At 56.9% G+C, this 20985-nt stretch overlaps 7 protein-coding genes across 7 annotated transcripts; 3 read left to right on the top strand and 4 right to left on the bottom strand.

Moving 5' to 3' along the window:
- CkaCkLH20_06151 (uncharacterized protein) lies at positions 1-644 on the top strand (the record flags this gene model as incomplete). The annotated part of the gene is made up of 4 exons (XM_038888868.1): positions 1-211; positions 264-404; positions 461-475; positions 529-644. The coding sequence occupies 4 exons, from the start codon at positions 1-3 to the stop codon at positions 642-644; spliced, it is 483 nt and encodes a 160-aa protein (XP_038745669.1).
- Positions 645-698: 54 nt separating this feature from the next.
- Positions 699-6351, bottom strand: CkaCkLH20_06150 (serine carboxypeptidase; the record flags this gene model as incomplete). Its single annotated transcript, XM_038888867.1, has 6 exons — positions 699-1663; positions 1716-1765; positions 1813-1987; positions 4222-4258; positions 4326-5879; positions 5929-6351. 6 exons carry the CDS (start codon positions 6349-6351, stop codon positions 699-701), a joined length of 3204 nt encoding a protein of 1067 aa, XP_038745668.1.
- Positions 6352-7678: 1327 nt separating this feature from the next.
- Positions 7679-9403, top strand: CkaCkLH20_06149 (uncharacterized protein; the record flags this gene model as incomplete). Its single annotated transcript, XM_038888866.1, has 2 exons — positions 7679-8918; positions 8973-9403. 2 exons carry the CDS (start codon positions 7679-7681, stop codon positions 9401-9403), a joined length of 1671 nt encoding a protein of 556 aa, XP_038745667.1.
- A 201-nt stretch (positions 9404-9604) lies between these two features.
- CkaCkLH20_06148 (uncharacterized protein) lies at positions 9605-12022 on the bottom strand (the record flags this gene model as incomplete). Its single annotated transcript, XM_038888865.1, has 1 exon — positions 9605-12022. The coding sequence occupies one exon, from the start codon at positions 12020-12022 to the stop codon at positions 9605-9607; it is 2418 nt and encodes an 805-aa protein (XP_038745666.1).
- Positions 12023-12646: 624 nt separating this feature from the next.
- On the bottom strand, positions 12647-12937 carry CkaCkLH20_06147 (uncharacterized protein; the record flags this gene model as incomplete). Its single annotated transcript, XM_038888864.1, has 1 exon — positions 12647-12937. The coding sequence occupies one exon, from the start codon at positions 12935-12937 to the stop codon at positions 12647-12649; it is 291 nt and encodes a 96-aa protein (XP_038745665.1).
- Positions 12938-13427: 490 nt separating this feature from the next.
- On the bottom strand, positions 13428-14337 carry CkaCkLH20_06146 (nadh-ubiquinone oxidoreductase 304 kda subunit precursor; the record flags this gene model as incomplete). The annotated part of the gene is made up of 2 exons (XM_038888863.1): positions 13428-13936; positions 13989-14337. 2 exons carry the CDS (start codon positions 14335-14337, stop codon positions 13428-13430), a joined length of 858 nt encoding a protein of 285 aa, XP_038745664.1.
- Positions 14338-14954: 617 nt separating this feature from the next.
- Positions 14955-20685, top strand: CkaCkLH20_06145 (uncharacterized protein; the record flags this gene model as incomplete). The annotated part of the gene is made up of 6 exons (XM_038888862.1): positions 14955-14998; positions 15251-15317; positions 15388-15500; positions 15552-17672; positions 17861-17994; positions 18278-20685. The coding sequence occupies 6 exons, from the start codon at positions 14955-14957 to the stop codon at positions 20683-20685; spliced, it is 4887 nt and encodes a 1628-aa protein (XP_038745663.1).
- Between the last annotated feature and the right edge of the window lie 300 nt (positions 20686-20985).

Here is a 20985-nt window from a genome sequence, read left to right as displayed (position 1 = left end):
ATGCCTCTCCGCGGACCCGTACCGGTTAAATTGTGCACCAAGGAGAACACCGAGAAGCTCGTCCTTGGCCCGATGACGATCTACATCTTCGAGGACGGGACCAACACGGACAACCGCATCGGGTGCATGACGCTGGAGCTGCCGCCGGGACAGTCGGGACCGCCCATGCATTGGCACCGGTTCCACGACGAGTGCTTCTACATCTCTAAGGGTATGTTCTCGCGTCTGTTGTGAGGAGTGAACAGCGTATTGACTCTCTCTAGGGACGGTGCGGTTCACGACGCCTGACGGGGACCTCGATGCTAAGGAGGGTGAGTTGATGGTGGTCCCGCCAAGGGCCATTCATACGTTTGTGAACCCGTCGGAGACCGAGCCTGCTGAGTTCTTCATGACCTCTACCCCTGGTACGTGTTCTCCCCAAATGATGACCACCGCGGACGCAGGGCTGACTTTCGGGCAGGATATTACATGGACTGTGAGTACTGCAAGCAAGCTTGAGAAGTGGAGGAGCTGGTGCTGATTTGACAGACTTCCGGATGATGGGCAAGAACGTCGAGGCGGGGAAGAAGCTGAACCGGGAGGACACGAAGCACTTGATGTCGCTGTTCGGCACGTTTCCGCCGGACGTGGAGTCGGAGCCATGATGGTGTAGAGATCACAAATAATTGTGACTTTTTTCCGATAGTCGTCTCGATAATTCATTTTCTTAATCGCTGCGACCTTCGTCTCCCCGTGTCCACCGGTTCGTCCGGCTTCTCCTCCGTTTTAGGGGGCGGAGCTTTGGCTTTCTGAGCTTGAACCTTTGAACCCCGCGATTTCTTGCTGGGCGCTGCGGCGGCGGTAACTGGCTCGGGAGACTCCTCCTTTACCTCCTCCTTCACCCTCTTCGAAACCTTGGCCTTTTTGCTGGGTTTCTCCTCAGCTTCGGCATCCTTCGCTGCCCGTTTCGCTTTCGGTTTAGCCTTCGCCTCCTCTCCGCCGTCCAGCGGTTCCTCCTTCGCCGAGGCTGGTACCCGTCCCGTCTTCTTCTGCCGCGCCGGCGCGTAACAACTCGTCCGCCCGCCCACCGTGATGAAGGCGAGCTTCTCCCCGTTCGGCAGCGCGGTCGAGGCGCCCTTGCTCCCCTTGCCCCAGCGATGGTTAAAAAGCCAATCACCGGGGAACTCGTCCGAGTCGCCGAGCTTGTCGACGGCCGTCTGGCAGACGTATCGGATGGCCTCGTACAGTGTGCGGATCTCCCCCTCGCTGAAGTCGTCGCAGTACTGCTCCGGGTGCAGCTTAGACTGGTAGAGGACCTCGTCCGCGACCCAGTTCCCGATGCCGCTGATGTGGGTCTGGTCGAGGAGCAGGGCCTTGACGGGGACGTGCCGGGACTGCATCTTCTGCTTGAGGTAGTCCTCCGTGAAGACGTCGACGTCGACGACGGGGTCCGGGCCGTTCTCCTTCAGGGGCGAATGGTTGCGGATGTCCTCGCCGGGGCAGTCGACGAGTCTGATGCGGCCGAACCTGCGGGGGTCCGTGAACGCGGCTTGAACTGTCGGGTTGCCTTCTGTTTCGATCTGGAACTTCCAGTATTTGGGAGGCCAGACGTCTGCTTCGCCCTCCTTCATCTTCTTGTAGTAGTTGGTATATGCGGTCTTGTCACCTTTGATGTGGATCCATCCTAGAACACGTTGGTCAGAGCAGACGCATCGTGGGGTCGAAACACTGCTCACCCGTCATTCCCAAGTGCATCACAGCATGAGGCGGTTTGTCAAAGGTTATCCTGGTGGCGTGAGTTGGAGGCGTCTTGGGTTGGAGAAGGACGCTCACCAAAAGTACTTGCCCTGGCTTCCAACGGAGACCACCTTCTTCCCTTTCACGGCTTTTTCAAACGCAGGGCCGCTGGTTCCAACTTTTCCGAAGACATTGGCATCATCGGGGGCAGAGACCTTGGCAATCTTCTTGCCCAGGAGATGCAAGCGCAGGAAGTGCACGCACCGGGCGACTGGTGGAAGTCAGTGACTACGTGCTACGCATATGCGTCTAGGACCTCACCTTCAGCAATTTCAGGCATTTTGTCCAAACACGCTCACGAACAAATCAATCGCTGACTCCAAGAGCAGTTCTCCGTGAATCCAAGCGATGACGCGACGACATCACCGGCGGCCCACCCAAGGGGACGCGAGCTCTACGCGAGGCACGTGACCTGACCCAGCTACAGTGGGTCGTGGCCGACCGCCGGCCGAATTTTTCCCAGGTGCCCCCACATTGAAGGCTCTCTCCATCCGCCTTTTAAAAAATCTTCCTCGTCAATCCTTCCACCTCACGATCTTTCTTCACTACCAAAATCACCAACGGCTTCGTAGCCTCGCATGGTCCGGTAAGTTCTCTCGCGCGCAGCGAAGATTTTATTTCTCTCTCTCTCTCCCTCTCCATCCTGATGACAACCAAACACCGCAAACTAGAGTCTTTGACCTCTCGGAATGAAAACTCTGTTTTACACGTCAGTCTGAACGGCTTCGACAATTTCGTCTATTCTACCACGAGTCTACAGCTTCTCCCAAGCATGACGCTGACTCAACACAGGCTTTTGCAGATTTGCTTCTGACGCCGGCGCCACCGCGACTACGTCGTCTTCTCGAGATGGCTGTCTGAATGGTAAGCTTTGCGCTCTTTCCTTCCCATCCCCCGAGAACCTGATGATTCATTTTTCATACGTTTGTATGGTTGGAATTACCGGCTGAAAATCATTGACGATAACAACTGGCTGTTTCTGACTGTTCTCCCATCAACATCTTGTCTTCTGTCGTGTCTTGATTGGACTAGTCGCTAACATTGACAACCAGGCCATCTCCAGCTTCCTACCGACAAGGTACATACACTCCCTTCCCACTTCACCACCCGTCCATCATCGCCTGATGAAACGGCACTGGGCTCCGAGAGTACCCAAAAGGGACTCGCTACATGAGCAGACAAGCCACTTTGCGGCAGGCCTAGAAAACCTCGCCCACTGATCCTTCGATCCGGACACTCAACTTGTCGGGCCACGACTTTGCACAGCAGAGGCTGACCAGCAACAGTGTCGTTTTGTTTCTTGAATCATCAGTTGCCCTTGAAAGCAGCATGGTTCTGGTGTTGTCATGGTAGGTCGCAGTTTTTTTCTTCATCTCCCCCATGCCTTCCTGATGAACACCTAGATGACGAGTCTGATTTGGATCTTCCAATGCGGATAACTTTTTACCTTTACCATTCATGCAACACTGAATTGGCACTTCACACTACATTATTTTGATACGATGTGGCATGAACATCGCTGACCGTCTCTAGATCTCACAGCATCGTGATCAGCACCGGAACCTGCTTGGTTCAGTGGTACGTTCTCACAGCTCTCTTTCCCTTCCGCAGCCACCCGGCTCCGTTCTCCTGATGAACGATAAAACAAAAGACAAGCATATGTCAGAGCCTAACGGCGAAGCTGAGAAACGTTGACCACAAGTCATTCTGATCAGACATCTCACATGCAACATCTTTGAATCTCCAAGATGGCAAGGTGGCTAATAATTATCAGAACAGTGGACAACCGTGCTTGACTAACCGTCATTCATCACGCTCTCACTTGGTAAGCTCTTTTTCTCTCTCTCTCTTGCTCTTCCTGATGCATCCCCACAGCGTCTCATATGATGATCATAAAATTTTCACGACGGTCTCCATAGCCATATGCTTTGATGATAATGCCTTTGACAAGGCCCCATACTGATTTTTGACGCTTCTATCACTGTTTTCAAGAATCGTGTTTTGTTTACAGCTGCTAACTGAAGTCGTCCAGGTCCTGATCCTTGTGGGTTGATGAGTTCTTTTCATTGTGTCCATCGCCTACGTGCGGTGGTATGAAGAAGAGACAAACTGTGTCCGAGTTTGGCAGGGAGCGTTATGATGTAACATCTTGGAATTCCTCGATGCCCCTCTCTGTCCCATATCTAAGATGTCTACAGATGAGGCCGTTTTCGCGACTGGAATGTCCAAGTCAGCACCTGAATCAACCTACCACGAGCTGTACGCCAGCCCTTGGTCAGGTAGTCAGACGTCCCTGACAGGGATGTTGCAGTCGGGTCACTCACTGCTCGAAACAAATGAAGATACAAGTCATTATTAGCTATCATTATGGGTATCATTAAGTATCAGCAAAGCTGCCAGAACAACTGCGCGCCCTTTTGTTTTATCCAAGTCCAAACGCCATACCGGGCACCGACCGCATCAAGTGCCGTTCCCATCTGTCCTAGTCTATATTCCGGTACATTGCATGTACAAATCTTGCTGTTGTTGTGTTCTCAAATGCTCAGCACCACGACGCCCGCGAAGGCGGCCACCAACGCGGCGAACGAGTCTCGGGGGTTGTTTGTGAGGCCGCCACTCTTGGGCGTCGATGTTGCCGTGAAGACGCCCGTCAGGACCGTGGTCGAAGACGAAGCCGCGGGCTGGGTCGAGGTCGGCGCCTGCGTTGCCAGAGGCCAGTCGCTGGACGCGCTGTACAGCACGCCGTTGATGACGGTGCCCTCGCCCTGCTGGAGCATCTTGACCTGGTCGTCGCTGCACGAGGACTGCATGTAGCGCAGCCAGCAGGTCGGCTCCGGCGAGTCCGGCAGCTTGTCCGTGTGCGTGGCGTGAGCGTCTCCCGTCGTGTTGTACTTGGACAAGTCGACCGCATCACCTGTCGAGACGGACGTGCCGAGGATAACGCGGGCGAAGACCTGGAACGCAGTCTCCGGCTGGTAGGCCGGGACCGAGTGGCCCGCTTGGTAAATGCGACTGAAGGACAGGTTCCCGAACTGCCGGACGACGCCGCCGATGTAGGAGTCGTTAACGATGATGGGCGCGTAGCCGGCGGAGCTGAACTTCTGCCCATACGTGGTCCCGGCCTGCCACGCGAGGTTGACGGAGGCGGCCTCTCCGCCCAGCCAGTTGCAGATGTAGTCGCGGTCGCCGTATATCAGAGCAACGCGGATGCCGCGCTCGAGGAGGCCAGCCAGCTTCGGGATGATGGGTCCTCGCATGTAATCGCCGGTGGAGTCGAAATTCGAGAGGACTGCCTGGCTGGTCATGGTGAAGTTCACCACGGACCCGATTGCTTGCTGGAAGCCTGCCGTGTTGACGTACTCGAGGTAGGTGTTCGGCGGGAACGAGTCGGGGTTCTTGCGCGCAATGTCGTACCAGCTCCTCCCAGCCTCCGCGTACGGCGACATGACGTTTTGGTTGCAAGTGTCGTAGGCCTGAGAGCACAACTCGTTGACCTCTCTCACTGTGCCGGTGTTGTTGGCGTCATAAACGGAGTTTGCGGTGCGGCATTGTCGAATACGGTCCAGGCAGCCGCCGGTGGTGTACAGACTGCCGTTGGCGAGGTTCAGACGGACGTCGCTCATGGCTTTGAAACCATACGTGTTGTTGTTCGCCATGGCTGGGTAGTACGGCGCCTGGACCTGATCGTCGATGCAGCCGTTGACGATACCGAGAGAGGTGAGGTGGATTTCAAGCGTCGTGTTGGTGGAGAGCGTGCCGTTCTCGCGCTTCTCGTTCTGTCGTTCCCAGACGTCAGAGAAGACCGGCCCGTACTTTCCACCGTAGCTCTCCGCAAACAGGTTGATGCCAAGCGCGCTGTTGTTGGGCGGATTGTACTGAGGGAATGCGCCCAAGAAGCCCTGCAACATATGCCATATCGCCATGGCCGCCGTCTCAGTGGTGTTGGCCGTGTTGTTCGTGTTCAGCGAGCTGAAGGTGCCGTTGAGGAACGTCGCGGGGAGCTGTCCTTGTGGCACTGGCTGCGGCGGGGTGGACTGGTTGGCGTTAAACAGGTCCATTGAGCCATTGGTCGCGATGTCGTAGGAGAAACCAACTTGGTTGGGCTAGAAGGTCAGCATGACGGCGCCATACATCAGAGCTGTCGAGACCTACCTGGTCGATGAACAGCATGTTGGAAGCGCGGTCCCAGCCCCATTCCCTCGCAACAGTATCGTACTGATCCAATCCCTTCTCGACAACCTCGCAAGGACCGACCTCGGTGAACATTCCAAACAGCGAGCTGACACCAGGCCCTCCATTGAGCCAGATAGTCATTGTGTCTGTCGGTTCGCGTGCGCCGACAAACCAAAAGAACATGTTGGCCGGGAACGGGCCCGGAACGTTGACCCATCCCGAGTACTGCTGCTGGTTCGCGTAGGCCGTTTTGCATGCGCCTGTCGGGATCTTGTAGCTGACGGTGACGTTGCCGTCTACGGGCGAGGTGATGGTGGTGAGATTGACATTGGTCGAAGGAAACTGGGCGCCGACGAAGCCGCAGAGCAGGCTGCCGAGGGCGAGGGAACGAATGAAGCGCATGTTGAGATGTCCCGCATCGTGCCTTGCGCGCATAGTAGCCTCTACAATGGCCGGGGGGTGGCACTGTCGGGGACGTAGAGATGCTTTCAAAAGGCCAACGTCGAGACGTGGGAAAAGAGAGAAGTGACGCAGCGCAGCACAATGTTGAGAGCTGCGAGGAATGTCGAGGTTTTGAAGGTTCGCCCGTAGCGGCTTGGCAGACGTGAGCCCCCTGCATTTAGCGGCCCTTTGTTGGTGCAACGGGCGCCCACAGTGCCTTACGGAGCCCCGAACACCTAAATTAGCTGGCTGCCCCGGGTACCTCTCGCCAGTCCAGGGCTCCAGGCCGACACGCGGCCCGCGGGGAGTTTCTTGCGGATCGACGATGTTCCAGGGCGTCTGGGGGAGGAACAGTGGCCGGGGTCTAGGGGAGACGCTGATGTGAGAGGAAGACGTAGGAGCTGAGTCGTGTCGTTACCCAACCACCATCCTCGTGCAACACAATGGAACCACGCCATAACCTGCCCTGCATTGCATCCTGCAGCTCATCAGCAACCATCCTGGAAGTCCCGTATCCTGCCGCCTTACCCGCTGCGTTGCCGGGCGTTCATCTCAAGTACACGAACGAGAAAAAACAGGTTGATTCGAAACTTTATTGGGCGATCAATTCTGCGGATTACTGGAGCCATTGGAGACTTTGGTTTAAATGAAAGGATCACTTTGACGTCTGTCAGCCGTCAAACTAATCCGATCCCTCAAAACTCAATTGCCGGCATCGGATGACGCGACGACTTTTGGGGTCATTGAGTTGCCGAGTCGTCTTCTGCAGGGAGATATCGGTATTCCGACTTGCAGGCGCATCCGCCCGCGAGGACGCCGCTCTAACAATTCATTCAGTGGTTTTACGGGCTTCACTCCTTTCACTCAAACATGGGGAAAGAGAACACAAGAGTACTCCGAAGTTATTGGAGAGGAATGCAACTCCTTCGACCACCACACAAACATTCCAGATCAACGGACAATGCTGTTATCACAGATCTGGGTCGTCTAATTGTCTCCGATTGACCCAACTGGATGGAATTTGAGTATGCAGCACAATGGCGCGAGCAACCGTCGACGAATGCTGGTCCAAAGAGGTAAGGTCGGTCAAGAACTATCGCCAACGGCGCAAATCCGCCAGTAGCTGGTGCGGCTGAGCCGGTCGGCCAGGGGTAAAAGTCGACAGGAAGCCTAGATCAAAACAAGCTCTCATATTCAAAAATGTTCTGATGTTCGAACATTATTGACATTCACGATCTGCCCCGCGTGTTGTCCATCATCAGTTGATCCCGGAACCCCGCCCGGCACAATGTCCGACTCCGGCACATCCTCAGCGGACATCATCACTTACATCGGCGTACCCCTGGCCGTTCTCGGCGTTCTCCCGATTCTGTACAACACCGTAGCCACCCTCGCCGCCCGCTCGCGCATCTTGCGCATGCTCCGTCATGCCAGACTGACCGCCCTCACCCGCTCGGACGTTGTCAACCGTGTCATTGAGGTCGACCTCCCTCGGTATGCCGTCACTCCATGGGACCGGTTCGACCATCGCGAGGAGTACTGGGCTCTGTCCCGGCACCCGTCATCCATCCCGGGCGGTAGTTGGACGACCTTCAACTGGCGCACGAATACCATTGGCCTGAAGACTCAGCGTGTCGAATATGCGGACCAGCTGCGGCAGCCCCAAGTCGATGTCACTTTTGATGAGTTGATCTGCTACCTCCTAGACCTCGGTGCCGTGCCTGATCCTCACGGTTGGAGGTTACTCAGGAGTACCGGCCTATGGACCCCAGTTGGATGTACTCTGATGAAGAGCCCCGATGATCAACATAAAGCTCTCACCGTCGCGCCGCTTAACGACTCAGACGGCCATCTGTCACTGGCAGTAACTTGGTCTTCCCACTGGACCACCAGAAGCCATGAGTCTTTACCTCCCTACTGGGTCCGCCTTCCGCCTCCTCCAGCACTCGAAAACCAGGACGAGGAACCCAAAGATACGATCACCGAAGAATCAGACACCGCATCAGACACCAAGAAAGTCCCCTCCCCAACGTCCTCCGTCGACTCCATCTCCCGCGCCGTCACCACCAACGCCCAGAAGCCCATAGCCTGCAAGATATCCAGCCACGGCCTCATCAGCGCCATCCCCGAAGACGAGGACCACCCCACCACAAGCCTCTACATCGACCACGTCCGCGTCCGCCCCGGCTCCTCCACGGGCGTCTGGTTCGCCAGCGCCGCCACCGCCTACGGCACCTCCAGCACCACCATGCTCTGGAACTACCGCATCCCGGACGACATCCTCACCTTCGCCCGCGCCTCCTCCGTCCCCTGCGGCGTTCTCGAGCTCCTCGGCATCGTCGACGACTCCCAGACGCCCGAATGGGCCTCCAAGAACGACGATATGAGAGACCACATGGATCTGATGAGCCGCCGCATGCGCGAGCAGCAGAGCGCCGTCCAGGCTGAGTTGCGCATGAGTCCCGCTGACCGCGAGAACGCCATACGGGCACGCATGCGGAAGGAGACAGACCAGCGTCTCGACGATCGTGAGTCCCGACTTTCTCTTGCCATCATTCAAGGTTGCTAACGAAACTCTCAAGTCCGAGATAGGATGCGCCGCGACGCCCAGCGCAGGGAAACCCGAACCCACGAGGCGATGCAGTCCCCGAAATGGGACGCCGCCCTCGTGGCCTCCCACAGCCTCCGCTGGCTGCAGCACCACGGCCACGTCTCCTCGGACCCCATCAGCGGCTCGCTGCGCGCCGTCGCCGCGGGGCTGCTGCACCGGATGATCCTGGACGGGGTGTTCGCGGGCGAGATGGGTGCCGTGCTGGACCAGTGGAAGACATGGGCCGAAAACGGCGGGATGCGCAAGTCGGATTACGAGAGGCTGCGGGAGGGCCCGAAGAACTTTGCGCTGGCGAGCTTGTTGGTCGCGGTGATTAAGGACGCGGGAGGGGCGACGGAGGGGACTTTGAGCATGGATTTGCAGGAGTGTCTGCGCATGTGGCGGCAGGTAAGGTTAGGATGACGAACATTATGATTACACCTCTCGTTGGTGCTTGTGTTAAAATCGAATCTTGAAAGCCACATGAGAATTACTGTCTACTATGTATAAGCCATTCCTACGCCAGTAGGTTACTTGCCATACCCGTCCTATTCAAACAGAATACCGAACTCCATCGCTCTGGACAATAGCCTCCCTTGTCCTCCAAGTAAAATGGATGCAATTTCACAACTCATCATCCTGCTCTGAATCATAGATGATGTCCTCCCCCTCATCCTCCCGCAGCAGACTCTCCGGCAGCATCTGGCTCTTAGACAGCAGCTGAGACGAGTCTAGGTTGAAAGTGCCGGGTGGCAGACGAATCGGGCTGTCGTCCTCCTCGTCCACAAAGATCGGCATGCTCGAGTCATTATTTGCTGGCCGCGGCACTGATCTGGCCGGCGACAGGGACGGACTCGAGGACTGGCTGACTGTAGTCGCCTGTGACGGCCGGACCGCGCGTCTGGGCGTGGGGTTCGGCGGCCGGCTGAACGGGGTCGGAGGTAAGGCGGGCTTGGGGAAGAGTTCCGTGCCGAACGCCCGCTTCTGGTTGCGAGTGGGTGTCTGGCTTGAGGGCACGAGAATGTCGGCCTCGGACGAGAGCAGGGTCGAGTGCTCGATGTCGCTCCGGATCTGGTCGGCCAGCTCTTGGGAGACGGTGCGAGTGATGGAGGTCTGCGACGCCTGCTTCCTGGCAACCTCCGGCTCCGATTCGAACTCTTCCTGATTCTCTCCTTGCAATTCATCTTCCTCGTCCTCGCCGAATATGGAACATCGCAGATTCGCCATCAAGTGACCCACAACCGCCGGCGGCACGTAGTTGTATTTCTGCGGCGGGCCGTGAAGCCACCCGTTCTCGATCATTTCCGGCAGAGGACTGGGGTCGTTCAGCTCGTAGACCTCGTACAGGCGGTACGCGAATTTGGCGCCGGGCGTCTTGAGCTGGTTGAATTCGGCGTTGCCGATCCCGTCGCCCTCGACCTCGCCGGGCACCTTCGCCTCGCTGATGCACGCCATGTACTGCAGCTGCGCGACCGGCTTGGTGATGTACAGCCACATGCGCGAGACCGTGTTTGGGATCTTGTAGGCGCGGAACTCGTGGTTCTTTGTACCGTCGACGATGTTCTGCATGTGATCTGGGTGTATGGAAATGAAGATGTCGGATCGGTCTGTCTGAGGTGCCATGGCACGGATGACGTCTAGAGAGATGCGCTGACTCTCAAGACCTTGCGTGTGAGGTGTCTTGGGCGTTTCTTCGACGTCCTTGCCTTTGCCTTTCGGCCTCGGCGTTCTTTGGCTTTGAGTCGGAGTTTCAGAGATCGATTCCTCGGTTGTCTCCTCCTGAGGAACACTGGAGTCGCTGTGCCGAGTCGGCTCTGGGGAAGAGGTGATGACCTCCACAGTCTCCCTGCGTTCTGAATCGGATAGACCGCGGGACAACTTGGGCAAAACAAAAGGTTTCGACAGGATCACCGTTGCCTCTTCTTCTTCCTCCTCACTGGTAGCAGGGGTGACGTTCTCCTTATCAGAGTCACCTTCCTCTCCAGGGGATGGTTCCTTGGTGCCTGCCTGTTCCGACGAAGTAAGAAGCTGGTCCATCTGGAACTGAGTCTCTTCGCCAACGGCATCGTAGCCCTCAGCCTCCTCATCCAGTATGTCAAGTGCATCTGAGTCATCATCAGAGTCGGCGATCTCGCGTAGAGGTGATCTTGGCCGCCGTTTAGGAGACGGGCTGACTTCCCGCGCATTCTCCTCGTTTTCCTCGTTTTCTTCGTCCTCTGTCTCTTCCTCGTCCACAGGCACAAGACTAGCCGATGGGTGTGGCGTAATGAAGCGCACGTTCTTCGCCGGCTGCAGTGGAGCTCTCAGAGGAGACGAACGCTGAGTTGGGCTCTGGCTGCCGACCGTCGCATAAGAATCTTGAATCGTCAGAGTTCGCGGGCGTTTGACAGAGCCAGTGAGCTTGATTGGCGTGTTGGTGTTCGTAGACTTGTCCTTCAAGGGAGACCTTTTGGGGGCAGGGCTATATCTTGCCAGCATTGGTGTAAGGGGGCTACCCTGAGAGGATGGAATCTCAAAAACTGTCCGCTTGTTTGTGGGCGTTTGCGGCACGACAGACGGCGTCCTGCTGGGTGGCTTCTTTCCTGGGACGAGGTTCTCCTTATCATTCGCCGAAGGGAGAACAGGCTTTTCTGGTTCCTCGTCGGATGGCTGGAACTGCCAAATGTCATCCTCCTCCTCTGGCGACTTCTCAGCCGATCTCCTTGACATCTGGGTCAACGTCTGCGTGTGGAAAGAAGAGCTCGGGGTCGGCTCGTCGCCCGTCGTCTTTCTCCTCTTCTTCTTGCGCGCTGGCTCCTCTTCCTCTTCATCGTCGGATAGCGCGATGCGTATCGGCGACGAGCGCGTAGATTCGTACATTTGGGTCAATGTCTTTTGCTTGTGGCTAGTGACTCGAGCAGTCGGTTTACGGGCGCTATACGTGCGCACTTCAGTCTTTCGATGCGGGAACTTGACCTGCTTGGGAGGTCTGCTGGACTTGTAGACTCGGTCAGGAGGGGCAGCAACGGGCCGGACCCCGCCGGAGCGAGTTTGTGGTGGCATGTTGGGCACAATCGGGATCGTCAGGACTGAAGCGTGAAAGCTGAGAGACTCGATCGCCGTCCGTGTAATGTCAACGATATCTTGGACTCGCAGGGGGGAGATCAGCCCGCGGAGTGTATGCTGACTAGTCCCTGTGCGGACATTGAGGTCGCGTCGCGTGAAATCGATTTACGCGTGGTGGCGCCGTGGTAGTGACATCACATGCAACTACCGGGGTGCTCGGGTCGAGGGGCATTTCTCTAATTGCATCACAGACGCACCAATATTTAACGACGGCAGCCTGGGGACAAAAAGGTAGCAGATTATTTTTCCCATGTCAGAGTTATCAGAATCACAACCAGAGGGGACTCGCATGGTTTTGATGTTCTTGTATTAAGACCTATCAATTTGTAGTAGTGACAGCCTTGTGTTCCATTTAGACTATCAACTGATCTCATGAATTGTCAATTTCAGAGGGTATCCTTCAACGCCAAGATGACCAAATATACAACCGGTACGCCTGTCTGCGTTACTCTTTCCAAAATTCCGAGGCCGAGCCTTTCTCTGGAATAATGTCATGTTATTGCAAGTCCTTGGAGCATGCTCATGACACCATTCCGATACACCTTCTTTTTGGTGTGTTGCCTAGTTGTTGTCGAGAATCTTCTTCCGAGTGATACGGTTGAGAAAACGTCTGAGCTTGGAGGCAGTCTTGTTTGTTGAAGCGATTGAGGCGGAGGCTGGGGTGACGGGCTTGGACTGTGCCTGATAGGCTGCCTCGATGTAGTCGTCGATGAAGTCCTCGTAGTGGACATCGTTGATCGTAGCATCGCAAATGTGCTGGTGATAGTAGAGAGTCTTTGCCTCGTATCTGAGCTCTTGGAGCTTGGCTGCAGAGAAGCAAGGCTCAGCGAGGTAGAGGGTGATCGAAGCCATTTCGTTGAGGTGAGGTGAATTTGAAGCTGAATTGGTGTTGATAGGCGACTGAACCGATGACGAGGCTATGAATAGCAAGTGAGATGAAGTGCAGAGAAATGGTGTGAATGGAAACGCAGAATCATGACAGAAACACCGGGATCTGGGCGAGCTTTATACTATTGAGAGGATAAGGTTCGTGAGAATTTGGTTGCACAATCACTCGCGGAGCTTTGGGTGTTGCCCGACTATGAGTCAATGGAGATAGACAGGTATGATAATACCAAGGGCTGTACAGCTCAGTGTTGGGGGTTTCCCGGTGGTCTCAGTGGTAGACGTTGGGTGTGCCAATGGCAACAACACAAGGTTGAGATTCCGGAGATAGTTGCTTAGTGGTTAGCCTTGCCCACGGCGAACTCAAATCACACCATGGAACGAGCGATGCAACGCGAAATGGTTGTACAAAAGGACTCTAGCGCGGTCAGTTATATACACATCAGGACCTTCTGATTTATTTCTTGGGCTCCTCCTTCTTCTCCTCAGGCTTCGGCGTCGGCAGCTTGAAGGTATCGGGACGTCTGTCCGTGCCAGCTCCAACCTGCTCCCAAGAGCTAGTGCCACCCTCGAAGTTGCGGAAAGCCTGGGTAAGCTCCAGAGGCTCGGTGACAATACGCTTCTTCTCCTCGTCATATCTGATCTCGGTGTAGCCAGTAAGGGGGAAATCCTTTCGCAACGGGTGGCCCTCGAAACCGTAGTCGGTCATGATTCTGCGCAGATCGGGGTGGTCGGTGAAGTAGACACCAAAAAGATCGTAGACCTCACGCTCGTACCAGTTGGCGCCGTCGAAGAGAGGGGTGACGCTGGGCACGGGCGAGGCTTCGTCGGCGTAGGTCTTGACGCGGATGCGGGCGTTGTGGCGGACGCTGAGGAGGTTGTAGACGACCTCGAATCGCTGGTCTCGGGTGGGGTAGTCGGCGGCGGTAATGTCGCTGATCTGAGTGAACTCGGCCGAAGTGTTGTCTGGCAATTGTTAGATTACATCCATCGCATATCAGGACCAATTGGCTCTTACACTTCAAGAACGAGAAGACGGGGATGATTCCGGAGGGAGAGACGTAGATGGTGAGCTCGTCCTTCCAGACAGAGATCTGCTGAACGTACTTGGGCAGGCAGCCCATGATCCAGGATCCATACTTGTGCATGTTGTCGCCCTTGGACTCATACTTGTCGGCAGGGTTGACGAGGGGAGCCTTCAGGGTGCCGACAGGAGGGCGAGGAGCCTTCCTGATGTCCGCAACATCGGGCTGGCCGGTCGGGAAGCCGGCCAATTGAGGGATGGTGGTCGAGAAGCATCGGATCTCGGTAGGGCGGCAGTTGCGCAAGCCCGCCAGAGCCCTACTACGGTAGAGCCTCGTCGCCATTGTTGCGGTTGTTGCAATGCTGAGGGGGCTTGATGCCTCTGTGGGAGTTGATTGATGATGCTGTGCTCCTGCGATGCTTGGGGATTGAAAGAAGCTAGCCGACTTGGGCACGCCCGGTGTGGGCTTAGCGGGCCTGCTTGCTGCAAAACACCCGGTGCCTAAGGTAAGGTGCTTGAAGATGTTTTTTTATACAACCTAACCAAGGGCGCGGTTTTCTGGAAGGAACCAAAAAACTCAAACCTGAGAAGAAAAATCTTTCACGTCAACTTTTCTCCGTTTTATTTTTTTTAACCCTTTTGTGCCCTGGTTCACTCGACCGCACCCTCATCGCACCTTCTTCAGGTGGTTTTCAGACAGAGGGTGAGCCTAAACCCTGCTGACTTGCACTATTCTGAGCGGTTCTATTGGTTCAAGGGACGGTCTCAATCACAATCACGTGAGGCCGGCTTCGTCGACCCGCTTACCTAAGGCACTAACCCAGCGGGCGACCCATCCGAGAAAGGCTTTGGCTTCACTTGGCCGTATTGAACAACTTCCCTCTCCTTACCACCTCCACAGAAATCGTCACCTACCCTCCCGCAATACATCAATACCCTCCCCTACAGACTGTCGACACCATGGCGCCCCAAGATACCTTCATCGAGGAGGAGGAAGATACCTGGTATGTTTGCTCCCTGCTCTGCGCGCCTTGTCTTCGATAGCCACCTTGCCCCATTGGGTGGCTTCGCCTCAGCCTTCACCCGCATCACCACCCCAGGTGTCGCGATCCCACGGTCTGACGCGAATACCAAAAGCTTTGGTTTTTGAAGCCTCTTTCCAAGCTGGAAGTGGAGCGACGTCGCTGCGACCCTCGCTTCTACGTTACAGCTCTTTCACAATGTCGTGCAGTATCAGGAAGCTAACTTGTCTCCAGCCCGCTATGCATAGAAGAGTTCGACCTGTCAGATCGGAATTTCCGACCATGCCCCTGTGGCTACCAGGTACGCCGATCCGTCCCACGATGCCATCCGTTCTGCCTCCGCCGATCGCCGATCTCTGACTGTTTCATAGGTGTGCCAGTTCTGCTTTAACAACATCAAGAACAACATGAACGGCCTGTGTCCCGCGTGCCGCAGACCTTACGACGAGAAGACGATAGAGTGGAAAGTCGTCACTCAAGAAGAGTGCGTTCTCCTCTTCCAGATACAATGACACCACGCTGACACTATTTGCAGGGTCGCCCAGTTCAGAGCCAACATCCAGAAGAACCAGAAGAAGCGAGCTCAGGAACAAAGGCAAAAGGAGGCTCAGAAGCGCGAGGCTGAGAAGGAGAACCGCAAGAACCTCGTCGGCGTCCGGGTCGTTCAGAAGAATCTGGTTTACGTGACCGGCCTGACACCTACAGTTCGAGAGGACGAGCTGCTCAAGACGCTCCGCAAGCCGGAGTTCTTCGGTCAGTACGGCAACATCCAGAAAATTTCGATTAGCAATCGGAAGAGTCAAGACGGCCAAAACCAGTCACTCGGCATCTATGTGACGTTCGAGAAGAAGGAGGATGCGCAACGGTGCATCCAGGCTGTCAACGGCTCGCAGAACGGCGACCGCGTCCTCAGAGCCCAGCTCGGTACGACTAAGTACTGCTCGGCATGGCTGCGTCACGAGCAGTGCACCAACAGGCAGTGCATGTTCTTACATGAGCTCGGTGACGAAGAGGACAGCTACACTCGCCAGGACCTGTCATCGATGAACAGTATCAGCTCGCAGACGCAGCAAGCACGGCCAGTGGCGGGTGGATCATCAACCAGCGGTGGAAACAGCGCTGCCGGTCCTTCGCGGTCTGCATCTCGACAACAGAATACCCCTTCAGCACCCCCAGCGTCGCAACCCATGGTACGCACTTCGAGCAAGGAGGACTCCGAGAACGGTGGCGATGGCTCGGCGCTCCCGTCGTCGGCCAACTGGGCCAGAAACCCTCAACGCAGTCGGAGAGGAAGCCACGCCACGAGTGGCGCTGCCTCAAGCCCCGCAATTTCGACATCGCTCCCCGCAACCGCTGAGGCCGTCCCCGAGGCCGTCGAATCGCCGCCGAGAAGAGAGACCCCCGTGTCCACGGATAGCAAGGCATCCAAGCCGGCCAGTGGCGGCAGGAGCGTGTTCGGCCTGACCGAGACCACCTTGAAGGACATCCTGAGGATCATGAATGGATGCCCGTTCAGCTACCGCGTGCCTGACACGAATCAGATTGAGACGATTTACCCACCCATGTTCGACATCCGTGGCGGCGAGAAGAGAAGAGCGATGCGTGAGGAGGAGGAGTCGCGTCTCGGCGTTGAGGAGCAGCAGAGCGAGGCTCAAGAGCCCTCCGAGGGAGAGCCCGAAACCGGTGGTAGTCTCGCCCTTGGCGGTGAGCCCGAGGACCGCGATGCTGCCAGAGATTCAGGCTTCGAGCAGCGAAGACCCGGCACGCAGCCCCCCATTCAGCGGACCAACACCGACGGCCTCTTTGGCCCCGCGCTCGGCTCGGCCTTCGGTCAGGCCTCGGTGACTTCTGGCTCCGTCGCCGGCAGCCGTTCGATGACTCCCCAGCAGCAGTTGTTCATCCGCTCTCAGGGCACATTCGGTGATCACTTGCCTCCCGGCATCCCGACCGCTCAGCCTGCGGTTCAGCAACAGGGTGGCAACGGCCACAACAGACAGGGATCGAGGTTCAGCTTTGCTAACGACAGCGCGGGCACCTCCGCTTCGGTCAAGGTAGCCGCCAACCCTCGCATCATGGCACAGCAGACCGCCATGATGCCTTCGACCTTCCAGTCGCAGCCCGGCAGCCAGTATTACGCTTCGTCCATGCCGGGTCCGCCTCCGGGTCTCAAGTCGACGGGCACGCCACCAAGCATGTTTGGACAGGGTCACTCTTTCGGGGGCAGCTTTCCGTCAAAGGATTCCGCCGAGCTTCTTCAGACGTTGATTCGGGGTCGTGGAGCCAATGGACAGGGCCATGATGCTGGTAAGCGTGAGTACATGTTATCTTCTTTTTCTAATCAGTACCCATCCTCTACCTCCTCCACCCCAGCTCCTGCTTCGAATCTCCTGGCGTCGCTCTACGGTACCCAGCCCGGAGCATTCCAAGACTTCGGTCCCAAGCAGAAGAAGAAGGGGAAGAAGCACAGACATGCTAACACTTCCTCCTCTGGGGGAGGTGGCTTAGTTGATCTTGCGGACCCGAGTATCCTGCAAGCGAGAATGCAGCACCAGTCGCAGAGCAACGCCGGAGTCGGACAGGGACTGTTCGGTGGTCAGAGCCAAGGTGGGTACAACCCGAACATGATGTACAACACGCGTTTCCCGGGTGCCGGCTGGTGAGCCCGCCAGGAACGCGACTAGACGAAGGGCGGTGTTGGTCGTTCAAGGGATTTGTTTTACACTTCATGTATCATGAGAGGGGGGCGTCGCGGCATATCACAGGCGGGCGACCGTCCTCGAGGGACCGGGAAGAACCGCGCATTACACGCATTGATTCAGCGAGCATTGCGGAAAAACACATCAGGGCCGCTCAGGGGAGTGGCAAGGGCTGCATTTGGCGTCGTCTCGCGTTTCTTCTGGGCAAGGACCGACACTACAATCGTCCCGACATTATACCTCTTTTCTTTTGGACCCGCATGTCATGGTTTATGGGATCACGTCAGTCAGGCAAGCCATCATCGTCTTCCAATCGCCTAATGTACGTTAACTCACAGGCCATCCTCTGGTGACGAGGATGGCGGTGATATGAGGACAAATATAGCAAGCATCTTGCGCAAACACTTCGCTCGTTGTACCCCGCAAATCATCAAGGAAGACGATGATGGCTGCCGTGACTTGATCCTGTAAACTCGCACCGCATGTATATAAGTGCTCATGTTTCTGCGACGTTTCCTATCGTCTTTTCATCACTCCAGGGAACCTTGGCTAACTGGTTCCCTAGATGACGAGCAGCTCTCGATCGAAGAGACGGTCTTCTCAGTCGACGCCCTGGTCTCCGATGACCCTCTCCCGGCCTATGGTGGAGCGTCGATCACCGCTACCCCGACACCTCCGCCTGGTCTTGGACCTCAGCGCACAGCATCGCCGGCTATTAAGCAAGCACCAGTCCCGGTCGTTCCGTTGACGCCGAATGTACCCACGGGTCCGAAGGCGACGCCGACGATGGCCAACATCATCCGGACGGCTACACCCGACATCACGCCCCGCAAGAAGGCCCCAGGATCGGAGGCCAAGAAGAACATCAAGGCACTTGCCGTCGAAAGTGGTCTGTCCAAGGACATCGTGGCCCAGGCATCTCCGTCCAAGGGTAAGTCCGTCTTGCAGGAGGAGGACTTTCCGGCGCTCGCTGCGAGGGTCACCGCACAACGGCCTAGCACTCCGGCCAAGTCTGTCGCCTCGACTCCCAAGATTGCGCCGGCGAGCATCAAGAAGGCTCAGGCGGAACCTCCTGCTCCGGCTACCGAGCCCCCCAAGCCGACTCCCAAGCCAGTCGAGAAGAAGCCTGTTCCGGGCGTTTTGAACATTGCCGCAGCCACCAAGGCTGCCCAGACGAAGCCCGTGGAGTCCGCGAAGTCCGCAACGGCCGAGCATTCGGATTCGTCTGCCTTCCCGGCTCTGCCAACGCCCACTACCGCCGTTGCATCGCCGGTAGCCAGAGCTGCCCCCAAGACGTTGCGAGTCGTCCCAACCCCCAAGGTGGAGATGCCTCCCGCTTTGGCGTCTGGCGCTTTCTCCGCCGCCGCCAGAGCTGTTTCGTCTGCATCTGGTCGCCCCGGAACCCCTGCGAGCGAGATCATCAGCGACAGCGCGTCCATCGTATCTGCGTCCGTCTCTGCATCTCGCACAAGCTCGCCTCCTCCCACCAGGGTCGGCACCGCTCCTGTGCGTTCAACAACTAAAAGCCAACAGCGCAAACAACGCAAGGAGGCTCATAAGGAGCAGTCAGCCGTCGTTGCCGAGACAGTGAAGCAAGCCGAGCCCGAAGAGCAGGCCCCTATCATGGGCCGCAAGAAGAAGCAGAAGAAGGAGAAGCCGGTCAGCACAACCACCACAGCGGTGAAGAAGGCAGCGGAGCGTGTCGTCACACCCCCCGAGCCTCCGAAGAAGGAAGAGCCTCCTGCTCCGAAGCCTTTCGTTGAGAGAACGGTGGTGGAAGACTTGCCTACTCCCAAGGGCAGGTCGGCCAAGGCGGCTAAGAACGCTGCAAAGTCCGCCGCTCTCGAGGATCTATTCAAAGCCAGGGAGGCTACAGCAGTCTCGCCGCCCAACCCCCCCGCCTCGAGTGCGGTCGCCACAGCTGAGGAGTCTCAAGACATTGCCGAAAACCCCATGAGCCTGCCCGAAATGGTCTTTCAGGACCTCGTCAACTCCGGCTTGGCCCTCCCTGCCGAACTCCTCACTCTGCTCAAGACCTTTCCCGAGCAGAACACTCGCCCCGACCGCTCGATGGCCGCTGCGCAAGGAAACAACCCGCCCCCGTCTACTACGACCAAGGGCATCGTCAATGATGCTGACCATGCCGTTCTCCTGTCTGGAGAGCCGGTTCGCAAGGTGATTGAGGGTCAGCGTGTGCTCATCACCCCCAACGGCGATTGCCTTCGCAACTTGACCGAGGAAGAGGAGAACAAGTACCTTGAGCTGCAAAAGGTTGTCGCCGAGGCCAGTGAGCAGCCCGACAGCTTCGTCGCTCCCCGCCACCAGGCCCGCCCGGGTGGCTTCTCTCTCATCAAGGGTCGTGCCGTGCCCAACGGTCCTCCTTCTTACTTTCCCCCGTCCCCCAACGCTCAGAAGATGTTCTCTGACGACCCCGTGAACAAGATTCAGCGTGAGGAGGCCATCAGCTACATCAACCAATATGTCCTCCCTCGTCTGAACCTGGGCAACACGAACCTCTTCCCGGGCAGCTGGAAGTCGGCGCCCGGCGCGAAGGACGCCCTCTCCGCTCGTGAGACCGCCGCCGCTAGCCTTAACTCTCTGGCTCCGTACATCTATGGGCATGACGCTGCCGCGGGTGCTGGCATCTACTCCGCTGAGAGCGGCGGTTCTGGCAAAGACATCCCTGAGGACGAGACGCCGTTTGGAGGCCTCGACTCGCCGCAGCACAACGAAGCTGCCGTTAATGCTTCTGCGTCTGCTGCGTCTGCCGCTGCTGCTGCCGCCGCCCAGGCTCATGCTCAGCACAGCGCGCACCCCAGACTCCCTGGCACGCCGCTCAACAGCATGACTCTCATGAGCGTGGATGATGCTGAGGCCGCCCTTGCTCTCGCGCGTAAGGAGACCGAGAAGCTGGAGAAGAACCTCAACCAGGCCATCAAGCGCAACCGCAGACTGCTGCTCGGCGGCAGATGACTAGCCGTGGAGCTGGCGGGAATTGTGGAGAGAATCGTTTTGGTGACGGTCCAGACACTCGTTTTTGGGGTCGGAGTCGTCGGGACTGTGGTGGACATGTTAGCTGGCGCGGGAGGGCAGAGTTGGTGAAAATTTTCACCAGTAGCTGCTACTGCGCTTCATCAAAGGATATGAAGCATTGAGGATACAAAGAATCAGGGATACGACACGGGCTTTTGTGTAGCTGGAGGACACTCATTGGTTCACAGCGTTGAGTATTGGTACGATTGTGTTGGTTTTTGCTACGAGCATCATTGCCAA

The sequence above is a fragment of the Colletotrichum karsti genome, assembly GCF_011947395.1.
Source record: "Colletotrichum karsti strain CkLH20 chromosome Unknown Scaffold18, whole genome shotgun sequence".
NCBI classification, from domain to species: Eukaryota; Fungi; Ascomycota; class Sordariomycetes; order Glomerellales; family Glomerellaceae; genus Colletotrichum; species Colletotrichum karsti.
Note: the sequence above shows the minus strand (reverse complement) of the source record. Positions and strands in the feature narration are given on the sequence as shown.